Source organism: Oncorhynchus tshawytscha, linkage group LG16 (assembly GCF_018296145.1).
Source record: "Oncorhynchus tshawytscha isolate Ot180627B linkage group LG16, Otsh_v2.0, whole genome shotgun sequence".
Taxonomy (NCBI): Eukaryota; Metazoa; Chordata; class Actinopteri; order Salmoniformes; family Salmonidae; genus Oncorhynchus; species Oncorhynchus tshawytscha.
Window position 1 is genome coordinate 27,148,446 of NC_056444.1, and position 12,859 is coordinate 27,161,304.

General features: G+C 46.2%; 1 protein-coding gene across 2 annotated transcripts in view; it reads right to left on the bottom strand.

The window, feature by feature from the left end:
- The window catches only part of LOC112253186 (AN1-type zinc finger protein 4), a 38,801-nt gene that overhangs the window by 22,921 nt on the left and 3,021 nt on the right, over positions 1-12,859 (bottom strand). For both annotated transcript variants that reach the window (XM_024425198.2, XM_024425197.2), the window contains exons 4-6: positions 4,926-5,001; positions 3,899-3,966; positions 386-575 (exon numbers count right to left, since the gene is read on the bottom strand). In XM_024425198.2, the coding sequence (XP_024280966.1) occupies positions 386-575; positions 3,899-3,966; positions 4,926-5,001 (334 nt within the window). The remainder of the gene's footprint in view (positions 1-385; positions 576-3,898; positions 3,967-4,925; positions 5,002-12,859) is intronic.

The following is a 12,859-nucleotide window of genomic DNA, read 5'->3' on the forward strand; positions in this document are numbered from 1 at the left end:
AGACAGGCCTTTTACGGGGGAAGAGATCAACAGCTAACAGAGAAATATATCCTGTTCTGAACTGTCCTAAACTACTTTAGTCCACAATGTCGTCACACATTCACCCATCCTAACATTGACCAGAAATTTGAGGAAGAATATAAACTAGGCCTATTTTTAGACTGTCTCTGTGTAGAACTGTCATTTTAATGACGTATTGTTGACATGCTGGACCTAACCCTAAACAATTTCATTCCCTATGCTTAACCTTTGGACCTGACACCTACTCTTCCTAATAAAGCACACAGATCTAAGATCTGTATATCGTCTCAGAGTGGAAAATTATGTAATTGAATTGGGACTGGGAAATTGGTATTGCACTATTCTGAAAGTGGACTGTGCTCACCTGAGTGATTCTGAGACAGGGGTCAGAGTTCCGTCCCCTCGGTCGACAACCCGGAAGAAGCTGAGCTGGTCTCCCTCTCGGTACACCAGAAAAGTGACCTGCTTGCTGCCAGGCAGACTCTTATCCCAGCCCTCCTCCCTGCCTCCCTCCATTACCTCCACCATATCCTTCACTGGGTCCTCAACAGGCACTGAAGGAGAGAGAAATATGCTTCTACATCTGCATTTCTTGCTGTAAGGGGTTTTAGACTGGGTTTCTGTACAATAGTTTGTGACATCGGCTGATGTAAAAAGGGCTTAATAAATCAATTTGATTGAACACGTCAGGCAGGCAGGCAGGCAGCCAGCCAGCCAGCCAGGCAGCCAGCCAGCCAGCCAGCCAGGCAGGCAGCCACTCAGCCAGCCACTCAGCCAGCCAGGCAGCCAGCCAGGCAGCCAGCCAGGCAGCCAGCCAGCCAGGCAGCCACTCAGCCAGCCAGCCAGCCAGCCAGGCAGCCAGCCAGCCACTCAGGCAGGCAGCCACTCAGGCAGGCAGCCACTCAGGCAGGCAGCCAGCCAGGCAGCCACTCAGCCAGGCAGGCAGCCAGGCAGGCAGCCACTCAGCCAGGCAGGCAGCCACTCAGCCAGGCAGGCAGCCACTCAGCCAGGCAGGCAGGCAGCCAGCCACTCAGCCAGGCAGCCAGCCAGGCAGGAAGCCAGACAGCCAGGCAGGAAGCCAGCCAGCCAGGCAGCCAGCCACTCAGGCAGGCAGGCAGCCAGCCACTCAGGCAGGCAGGCAGCCAGCCACTCAGGCAGGCAGGCAGCCAGCCACTCAGGCAGGCAGGCCAGCCAGCCACCACTCAGGCAGGCAGGCAGCCAGCCACTCAGGCAGGCAGGCAGCCAGCCACCAGGCAGGCAGGCAGCCAGCCACTCAGGCAGGCAGGCAGGCAGCCAGCCACTCAGGCAGGCAGGCAGCCAGCCACTCAGGCAGGCAGGCAGCCAGCCACTCAGGCAGGCAGGCAGCCAGCCACTCAGGCAGGCAGGCAGCCAGCCACTCAGGCAGGCAGGCAGCCAGCCACTCAGGCAGGCAGGCAGCCAGCCACTCAGGCAGGCAGGCAGCCAGCCACTCAGGCAGGCAGGCAGCCAGCCACTCAGGCAGGCAGGCAGCCAGCCACTCAGGCAGGCAGCCAGCCACTCAGGCAGGCAGCCAGCCACTCAGGCAGGCAGGCAGGCAGCCAGCCAGCCACTCAGGCAGGCAGGCAGCCAGCAGGCAGCCACTCAGGCAGGCAGGCAGGCAGCCAGCCAGCCAGCCACTCAGGCAGGCAGCCACTCAGGCAGCCAGCCACTCAGGCAGGCAGGGCAGGCAGCCACTCAGGCAGGCAGGCAGCCAGCCACTCAGGCAGGCAGCCAGCCACTCAGGCAGGCAGCCCACTCAGGCAGCCAGCCACTCAGGCAGGCAGCCAGCCACTCAGGCAGGCAGCCAGCCACTCAGGCAGGCAGCCAGCCACTCAGGCAGGCAGGCAGCCACTCAGGCAGGCAGCCAGCCACTCAGGCAGGCAGGCAGCCACTCAGGCAGGCAGGCCAGCCACTCAGGCAGGCAGCCAGCCACTCAGGCAGGCAGCCAGCCACTCAGGCAGGCAGCCAGCCACTCAGGCAGGCAGGCCAGCCACTCAGGCAGGCAGGCAGCCACTCAGGCAGGCAGCCACTCAGCAGCCACCACTCAGGCAGGCAGGCAGCCACTCAGGCAGGCAGGCAGCCACTCAGGCAGGCAGGCAGCCACTCAGGCAGGCAGGCAGGCAGCCACTCAGGCAGGCAGCCAGCCACTCAGGCAGGCAGGCAGCCACTCAGGCAGGCAGCCAGCCACTCAGGCAGGCAGCCAGGCAGGCAGGCAGCCACTCAGGCAGGCAGCCAGGCAGGCAGGCAGCCACTCAGGCAGGCAGCCAGGCAGGCAGGCAGCCACCAGGGGCAGGCAGCCAGGCAGGCAGCCAGCCAGGCAGGCAGCCAGCCAGGCAGGCAGGCAGCCAGCCAGCCACTCAGGCAGCCACTCAGGCAGGCAGGCAGCCACTCAGGCAGGCAGGCAGCCACTCAGGCAGGCAGGCAGCCAGCCACTCAGGCAGGCAGGCAGCCACTCAGGCAGCCCAGCCACTCAGGCAGGCAGCCAGCCACTCAGGCAGGCAGCACTCAGGCAGGCAGGCCAGCCACTCAGGCAGCCATTCAGGCAGGCAGGCAGCCACTCAGGCAGGCAGCCAGCCACTCAGGCAGGCAGGGCAGCCAGCTCAGGCAGCCACTCAGGCAGGCAGGCAGCCACTCAGGCAGCCACTCAGGCAGGCAGGCAGCCACTCAGGCAGCCACTCAGGCAGGCAGGCAGCCACCAGGCAGCCAGGCAGGCAGGCAGCCACTCAGGCAGGCAGCCAGCCACTCAGGCAGGCAGCCAGGCAGGCAGGCAGGCAGGCAGGCAGGCACCAGCCACTCAGGCAGCCACTCAGGCGGCAGCCACCACTCAGGCAGGCCAGCCACTCAGGCAGCCAGCCACTCAGGCAGCCACTCAGGCAGCCACTCAGGCAGCCACTCAGGCAGCCACTCAGGCAGCCACTCAGGCAGCCACTCAGGCAGCCACTCAGGCAGCCACTCAGGCAGCCACTCAGGCAGCCAGCCAGGCAGCCACTCAGGCAGCCACTCAGGCAGCCAGCCAGGCAGCCACTCAGGCAGCCAGCCAGGCAGCCACTCAGGCAGCCAGCCAGGCAGCCACTCAGGCAGGCAGCCACTCAGGCAGGCAGCCACTCAGGCAGGCAGCCACTCAGGCAGGCAGCCAGGCAGGCAGGCAGCCAGGCAGGCAGCCACTCAGGCAGGCAGCCACTCATCAGTCAGTCAGTCAGCCACTCATCAGTCAGTCAGTCAGCCACTCATCAGCCACCACTCAGTCAGTCAGTCAGCCACTCATCAGTCAGTCAGTCACCACTCATCAGTCAGTCAGTCAGCCACTCAGCCAGCCACTCATCAGTCAGTCAGTCAGCCACTCATCAGTCAGTCAGTCAGCCACTCATCAGTCACTCAGTCAGCCACTCATCAGTCAGCCACTCAGTCAGCCACTCATCAGTCAGTCAGTCACTCAGTCAGTCACTCATCAGTCAGTCAGCCACTCATCAGTCACTCAGTCAGCCACTCATCAGTCAGTCAGCCAGCCAGTCAGCCACTCGTCAGCCACTCAGTCAGTCAGCCAGCCACTCGTCAGCCACTCAGTCAGTCAGTCAGCCACTCAGTCAGTCAGTCAGCCACTCAGTCAGTCAGTCAGCCACTCAGTCAGTCAGTCAGCCACCAAGTCTTTCATGGACACTGACCAAGAGAAAAAACCAACCAAACACTTCATGGACATTAGGTGTGAGAGTCGAGACTGTTAGGGTAGTGTTCATCAAATCAACATGTTGCTATAGAGGCTTACAGGACTAGAATAGGTGAATTTACTGTGTGTGAATACTTATGGGTGTACAGTAGTGAAGGCAGAGAAATCCCAACACATCTCCCCCTAGCTACCTACCTCTCCTGGTGTTGATTGGTCCTCCTCTCATGGCTAGCACCAGCTTCAGAGTACAGCCCTCAGCAATACTGCATAAACACAAATAGACAGACCACAAGATAAATGTCAGCAATGTTGAAGCTTTCCCAAGTCCCTTGGATGGATCGGTTAAGCTATCATCTTATTGCTTTGCCTTACAGCTAGCTTGATCGTTCAGGCACGGGTGGTGTTCATTAGGGCACGCAGCAGAAAACGTATCATTATCAAAAAACAAATGTGCATTTCCAGGTAGTCTTTCCCTGTTTCAGTTGGTTTTCTTAAGTTTGGTGCCCAATAAACATCGACTGGGAAAACGATAATTATTCCGGAACAAACATCGTTCCTCAGTCAGTCTGCGCTCCAGATGAACTTATGCACACATCTGGGAATTCCATTGGAATTCAAACGGAACGTCCGTTTTATACAAATCTACCCGCTCTCGCCCTCCATTTCTCAGACTTCAAAAGGATGTTTTGTTGTTACTCAGACCTAACTAAACCTCACCGGGGACAGATCATGTGGAAAATTAAGCGACAAGCATTCATGACGCAACCACCATCTGCAATCTGTAGACTGGGTCTGTATCTAATAAAACTGACAACTCACAAACACATTCAATATGTGACCGTAGCCAATTCGGCATCTTTGGTTCATTGATATCAGGGCTTGGGGAGAAAATGTATTCAATACAAGGAGAGTTCATTTCAAAGCATATAGTCAAGTCCTCCACTTCACTAAGTTCAATTAACCACTAATTACAAGATCAAAGTTGATGGTTCATTTACAGGGCATTGCTATATATGAAAATAGGTCCCAGTTAACTGACCAGAGTTGAATTATTATATATATATATATTTTTTAAGGGTTATGTTAATTAGGGCACGTAACAGGAAACATTTTTAAATGCTTTGGAACATCAAGGTAAAATTACTACTTTTACTTGGTCCAAGTAGACCCTCCCAGTTTCATTCAGTTTGGTGCCATATGAACACGACCTAGTTAAACTCACCTGTAATCATGCAGACAGTACTCATCCTCCAGCTCCAAGTTGTTCCAGATCAGGTGTTGCTGGGCAACAGGGATACCTGGGGGTGGGGGGGCACGAGAGAGCAAGACGACAGAACAGACAGAGGTGAGTTTACACAAGATCTCCCTCCAACCTCATAACCAAGTAAGGAATTACCGTACAGAACACCCCTCTCATTTCCACCAACCTTTTAGGCTAACCACACAGGAAGAACTCCAGTACAGAACATCCATGAACAAAAGTACTACAAGACACTGAGAAATCAACTAACTTATGTGGTTAGAAAGTAAAGCAGAGAAAGGTAGTCACCTCATAAAAGTACTTGGGAATATGGCTAGACAGTACACTGTCCTTCTCTCAGCACAAAGATGCAGGCTTAAAAATCTAGACTATTGTAATCGCTCCTCTTTTACTCCTTCTGCCAAACTAACCCTGATTCAGATAATCATCCAACCTAATCTAGATTACAGAGACGTAATTTATAGATTGGCAGGTAAGGGTGCTCTTGAGCGGCTAGATGTTCTTTATTGTTGTCTCTACCTTCTTGCCCTTTGTGCTGTTGTCTGTGCCCAATAATGTTAAACCATGTTTTGTGTTGCTGCCATGCTGTGTTGTCATGTGTTGCTGCCATGCTGTGTTGTCTTAGGTCTCTTTTTATGTAATCTTGTCGTGATGTGTGTTTTGTCCTATATTTTCATTTTATTTTAAATCCCAGCCCCCATCCCCGCAGGAGGCCTTTTGGTAGGACGTCATTGTAAAGAAGAATTTGTCCTTATTTTAACTGACTTGCATAGTTAAATAAAGGTTAAATAAAAAAACGATTTAAAAAAGAACCATAGCCCGACAACTCAATTCGTCCGCTGCTCTGTCAATCGCTACATACTTTTAGTCTGAGACTGCCATCATTGAAGTCGTCTGTGGTGACGAAGGGCATAGTACGAAACAAAGGCCACCAGCTGTTGGATCGTCTAACCAATCAAGAGTATCAAAGCCAATGACATTTTAAAACCGCCGCAATACCCACACGTGTTCTGGCCCAACGCATCAGTTTGTGGACCAATCAGAAGGTCCCGAATGTGTTCGCATTTGGTGAAATCGTGGAGGTACTCTGCTCCAGACTCATTGCGGAGAAGAAACTAACGTCTGTAGGCGTGGTGTAATTTTGGACCGTAGCAAGGAGTGTGGGTAGCCAGGCAACAAGAAACATACTTCATTTCTAGTATGACCAGAAAGTGACGACACTATAGAGGCCATATTCACAAAACATTTCAGAGTAGGAGGGCTGAACTTGGATCAGGTACCCCGTCAATATAATCTTATTCAGTATCTTCATAAGATTACATTGACAAATTTCAGGCACTAGATTCTGAAAATATGTTCACATTACTTGTTTTATGAATTTCCCACCGTCTTCTAAGTCAGAACACAAAAAAGACAGTTCTAGGACACTCAGAGGCTTCTCAGTTGAATAAACGTGTCTCTGGCTCCATCCTGTGGGAGGCTGAGTCATTACAATCCATTTTGTCAGGTCAAATAGGCGAGACCCTTAGAAAAGCAGTTCTAACTTCACTGAACAAAAATATAAACGCATAGAGGCACAGAATAAGTTTGAGGAAAAACAAAAAGAAACGAAGAAACTTATTCAAGAAAGATCAAGCGTACTATATTATAAAATAAAGCAAACTGGATGGAATATGGGGAAAAATGCTAATTATTTTTCAATCTTCAATATAGAAATGCTACCAAAACAAATGTATTGAAACTTGTTACAAATGGAGTCACGCACAATTCACCGAATGATATTTTGAAAGGGGAAGTAAAGTACTAAGTACTTTAAGAATATGTTTTCATTTCAGTCTCCACTAACTGAAACTAATTGTATGGATTTTTTCCCCCTCCTAATAATAAATGTAAAATTAACATCTGTACAGAAAGACTCATGTGAAGGCCAAATTGCAGAGGAGAAACTTCTTGATGCAATTAAAGCATTTAAAGCTGGGAAAACTCCAGGGCTGGATGGCATAACAGTGTAAGTATACAAAACTTTTATTTATTTATTATACTCAAAGGACCATTATTTGCATGTTTTAACCACTCCTATATAAATGGTAGATTATCAGACACGCTACAAGGTCTGATATCATTACTATTGAAACAGGACCCAAGTGGTATATATATAAAGATCCAGTCCATTAAAAAAAAATTGGAGACCTCTTTCACTTCAGTGTTGTGATGCAAAAATCCTAGCAAAATGCTTGGCACATACAATTAAAAAAGTATTGTCAAATATTATTCATCCTAATCAGACAGGTTTTTTACATGGACAATACATTGGAGATAATATAAGAGAAGTACTGGAAACAATAGAACACTATGAAATATCACCAGCCCTGGTTTTCATGGCTGATTTTGAAAAGGCTTTTGATAAAGTATGACTGGAGTTTATATATAAATGCCTAGAATATTTACATTTTGGGGAATCTCTTGTAAAATGGGTTAAAGTTATGTAAAGTAACCCTAGGTGTAAAATAGTAAATAATGGCTACATCTCAGAAAGTGTGAACTATCTAGAGGAGTAAAACAAGGTTGTCCACTATCGGCATATCTATTTATTATTGCCATCGAAATGTTAGCTGTTAAAATTAGATCAAACAATAAAATTAAGGGATTAGAAATCCGTGGCTTAAAAACTGGTGTCATTGTACGCTGATGATTCATATTTTCTTTTAAAACCACAATTAGAGTCTCTCCACGGCCTCATAGAGGATCTAGATACTTTTGCTATCCTCTCTGGATTAAAACCAAATGATAAGTATTGGATCACAAAAAAATGCAAATGTTACATTACCGTGTAGTTTACCAATTAAATGGTCAGACGGAGATGTGGACATACTCGGTATCCCAAAAGAAAGAAATTCTCACTCCAATAAATTTTTACAGAAAGTTAGCAAAAATAAATCTGATCTTGCTACCATGGAAAGGAAAAACCCTGTCTATTTGTGGTGAAATCACCCTGATTAACTCTTTAGTCACATCACCGTTGACCTATTTGCTTATGGTTTGCCTACACCTAGTGACCTGCTTTTTAAATTATATGAACAAAAACCATATTCCATTTTATTTGGAATGGCAAGCCAGACAAAATTAAAAGGGCCTATTTATATAATGAATATGAATTCGGAGGGCAGAAATGATTAAATATTAAAGCATTAGACCTCTCACTAAAGGCATCAGTTATATTTAAATACAAACTGGTTCTCTAGTAAATTGGTAGGAATGTCTCATCCTATGTTCAAGAAGGGCCTTTTCCCTTTATTCAGATAACACCTGCTCACTTTCAGGTTGTGTGAAAAGGAAATAATCTCCAAAATATCGTTATTTTTTAAACAAGCCTTAGAAAGTTGAAAAGACAGAACAAATAATACAACCAATAGTGGCTAAACTCAAATATACTAATTGATTTTTAAAAAACATATTTTTCAAAGAAATGTTTAATAAAAGGTATAATTTGTGAATGATATCATAAAAGGATTGGTGGAGTTGTCAAACATGCAGCTAACACAGACATATGGAAATGTCCGCTCTACCCAAAATTACAACCAACTAATTGCAACATTACCACAAAAATGGAAGAGGCAAGTAGAAGGGGAAAAAAGTACGGAACTTGTATGTCGGCCCTGTATTAAAGAACATAAATGGTTAAAGAAAGGTGTGATAAATAAAAACATTTACCAATTTAATTTAAGGACCAAAAAAAAGACAGCTGTGCCATATAAATTGCAAAATAGTTGGGAAGAGATTTGCGATGTACCCATTCCATGGCACATGGTTTATTAATTGATACATAAAACAGCACCGGATTCACAACTTTGAATTTTTCAATAACTATACAAAATTCTTGCAACCAATAGAATGTTATACATCTGGGGGATTCATTCTTCCCAGCTCTGCAGATTTTGCTGTGAGGAGGCAGAGTCATTAGATCATTTATTTTGGTATTGTCCATATGTAGCTCATTTTTGGGCACAGGTCCAGGAATGGCTGAAGAACTGCAACACGTACCTGCAGCCAACGCCGCATATAGCAATAATGGGTGATTTGAAAAGCCATAATCAATCAATCAATAATATAATAATTATTTTGGCAAAAACCTTTATTTTTAATTTACAATCTGTAGAAGCTATGAGAATAGAAAGGTTCGGTACTTTTGTCAAGCATCACAGCACAGTTAGAAAATAGATGGCAAATAGAAATCCAAAATGGATGGTGTTGAAAGATAGATGGGAGGGGTTGAATGGAGCTGAAGGACTAATAACAAGAACCAATGTAAAACATATGGGGTCTGTAAAATGTATATAGGTTCAGAAATGTTGTGAAATAGCAGTTACAAATAGAACTCAAACTGGATGGACAAAAAAACAAACAAAATATAACTACTGTAAAAAAAATAGTCTGTAAAATGTGTATATGTAAAAACTGAAGATAAAAGCCTAAGTGTTAGTGTTTGAGTTTACTCCAATTGGGGGAAGGGTGGTAGGGTTTGCGGGGAATAATAAAGGTATATTCTAAAAGAATGTATATAAGTATGTGTATGTATGCATGTGTATGTATATGGATATATCTAATTACCCAAAAAATATATGGGGGATGGGAAATGATGCAGACATTTACATTGATGGAAGCAACATTAAGCTGATCCACCCCTTAAGAATTTGTAAAAATATATATGCGCAATGTGGTGGTCCCATGTTTCAGGAGCTGAAATGGTCCATATGGACAAAATGCTTATTTCTCTCAAATGTGTTTACATCTGTCAGTGAGCATTTCTCCTTTGCAAAAATTATCCATTCACCTGACAGGTGTGGCATATCAATAAGCTGATTAAACAGCATTATCATTGCACCTTGTGCTGGGGACAATAAAAGGCCACTATAAAATGTGCAGTCAGCATGCTGATGCTCTGGAAAATGTTCACCAGAGCCGTTTCCAGAGAATTGAACGTACATTTTTCTACCATCAGCCGCCTCCAACTTTGTTTTAGAGAATTTGGCAGTACGTCCAACCGGCCTCACATCAACGTGTATGGCATCGTGTGGGCTAGCGGTTTGCTGATGTCAACGTTGTGAACAGAATGTCCCAGGCCCATTGTTGTGCCATTCATCCGCCGCCATCACCTCATGTTTCAGCCTGATAATGCACAGCCCCATGTCGCAAGGATATGTACACAGTTCCTGGATGCTGAAAATGCCCCAGTTCTTCCTTGGCCTGCATACTCACCAGACACCCATTGAGCATGTGGGATGCTCTGGATCGACGTGTACAACAGCGTTTTCCAGTTCCCGAAAATATCCAGAATCTTCACACAGCCATTGAAGAGGAGTGGGACAACATTCAAATCAAATCAAAGTTTGTCACATGCGCCAAATACAACAGGGTGAAAATGCTTATTCCACAGGCCACAATCAACATACTGATCAACTCTATGCGAAGGAGATGTGTCACGATGCATGAGACAAATGGTGGTCACACCAGATACTGACTGGTTTTCTGATTCAGGCACCTACTTTTCTTTTAAGCTATCTGTTACCAACAGCTGCATATGTGTATTCCCAGTCATGTGAAATCCATAGATTAGGGCCTAATGAATTTATTTCAATTGACTGGTTTCCTTCTATGAACGGTAACTCAGTAAAATATTTGAAATTGTTGCATTTCTATTTTTGTTCAGTATATAGAATTACATTTGCTGTACGATAAATAATGCGACCTACAGACTCCCTTTTCTTTCTTTTTTTACATCGAGAGATAAAGGACATCAGAAGAACTGAGAAAAAGCACCCTTTTCACAGCATGTGAAATCCAAAGGCCATAGCTTTCTGGGTGATGGAAGAATAACCTAAAAGGCTAAACTGATCTTAGATCAGCACCCATACTCTGCCACTTTATAAATATGGGTCCAGATGTATTATTTGGAGAGAAAACATTGTGGTTATTTGTTGAGAGGTCAGTTTCACACAGTCAACATGTTCCGCTCTAGCAGACAGCTAGGCTAGGATAAACTCTATCCTGCAGCACCATCACCAAAGACCAGAAAGACGACTCACTCATGCCCCCTACAGGACATAGCATGGTAAAGACAGACTCGGGCCACAATGCTAACTTTACTTTGAAGACCATGAGAGACTAGCACTTGACTTGAGTTTGAAAACACTCACACATTGACATCTCACGACAGATAAGCTCGGCATAACTAGAGAGCATGACACTTGCAGTGCATAAACAGGCAAGAGTACTCTTCTCTCACTCTACAACCATACTTTGGTACTTGAGTTGTGATTTATTTTCCTTCTCTCTACAGCAGAGATTGGAACCTTTGATGGGGTGGTGGCCACTAAAAATACAAACTCATCATGAGGTGCCGCAGTTAAATCCCCCGGAGAGAAATTAATAAAGTTAATTTTGTTCAATTCAACACATTTCACCATGGGGTATGGAGAAAATGTTGGTGTTTAAAAGCTAGTTTGGTACAATTACACACATTTTGCCATAGAGGCAGAGAGAAGATTTAGAATTGTATAACTCATTTCACGCACATTTTTTGATTTTAGTGTTAATTGTCGGCAATTCTACACGTTTTGCCATAGGGTGGAGGGAAATGTTTGCAGTTTTTAATATGATACCTGAGTGAGACTGACTAACAAACTCAATGGGGGCCCTGTCTCTATTTCGACCATGATTAATACAAGTTTAGATAGCTGGCCGTTAGACTAATGTTTGCTGACATGGGCTAATTGAGTGGCTATCAGTGACTAACATACTGTAAGAGAAACTGTTTGTGCACAACCAAATTTCTAAATTTCACCTTGTGTATTCTACCTCGCAACAGTAAGTTCAGAACCCCCAAAAAGTCCCCCACCCCCCAAACAAAAAAATGCAATCCAAGGGCCTTCAAAAAGGGGGCCGCATGCCCATCCCTGCTCTACAACAATGCTGGGGTACTTGAGGATTGCCCCCCCCGACAGCATCCCATATGGCACCATACCCCCTATACCGTATATAGGGGGCGGGGGGGGGGCTGTGGTCACAAGTAGTGCACAAAATAGGATGTAATTTGGGACACAGCCTCCCTCCCTCTTTCCAGCTCCTCTCCCCACACTGAATACACTCATTGGCCCAGTGAGTGCTGGAGGGAACCCAGTGTTTGTGAGTGGGCCAGAGCAGTGCCATACTACTCTATTGTGAAGAGGCATGCCCAGTCACGCAGCCCTGACTAACACACCCCCCACTGACTGACTGCAAGAGAGCACAACACGCAGAGAGAGAGGTAGAAATAAAATGAGTAGAACCACAAACATCCTCAGATAGGGAGCAAGACAAAGAAATACAACAAATTGAACACCTTAGCCCTGGGAATCTCGGCATGGTTGCGTCGCTATGGAAATGATAGGCATCTACTATCTAATGATAGTCGACATCCAACCTATTTTCAGATGAGTATGAGTAGGATGAGGAGACAAGCAGGAGGCTACTGTAGACTACTGAGATGCATCCAGAGTAGTTCAAAGAGTCTGTCTCCTGACAGAATTGTTTGTCAATCTCAGCTAGAGACTTTCACCTCTCTGTTGTCAGCACTAGTGCCTGTTAGCCATCTCGAACCTGAGCTTCCTGTAAATCAAACTGCAGTTGAAAGGATCTAAATGGCTGTAATTAAAGGATAAAAATTTAAGCAAGGCTTGGGAGGTAGGCCTACCACTGAAGCAAGTGGTAAGCAAGAGCTGCAAGGGACTTACGCTTTTACCAAGCTGTGCGTCATTTTTTACAAAGCCAATTTGTGGTGATCAATATTGTAAGATATGGCATGATCCTGTCAATTATCTTAGAGCATTAGTCAAATAATGGCTATTGTAGATAACTAA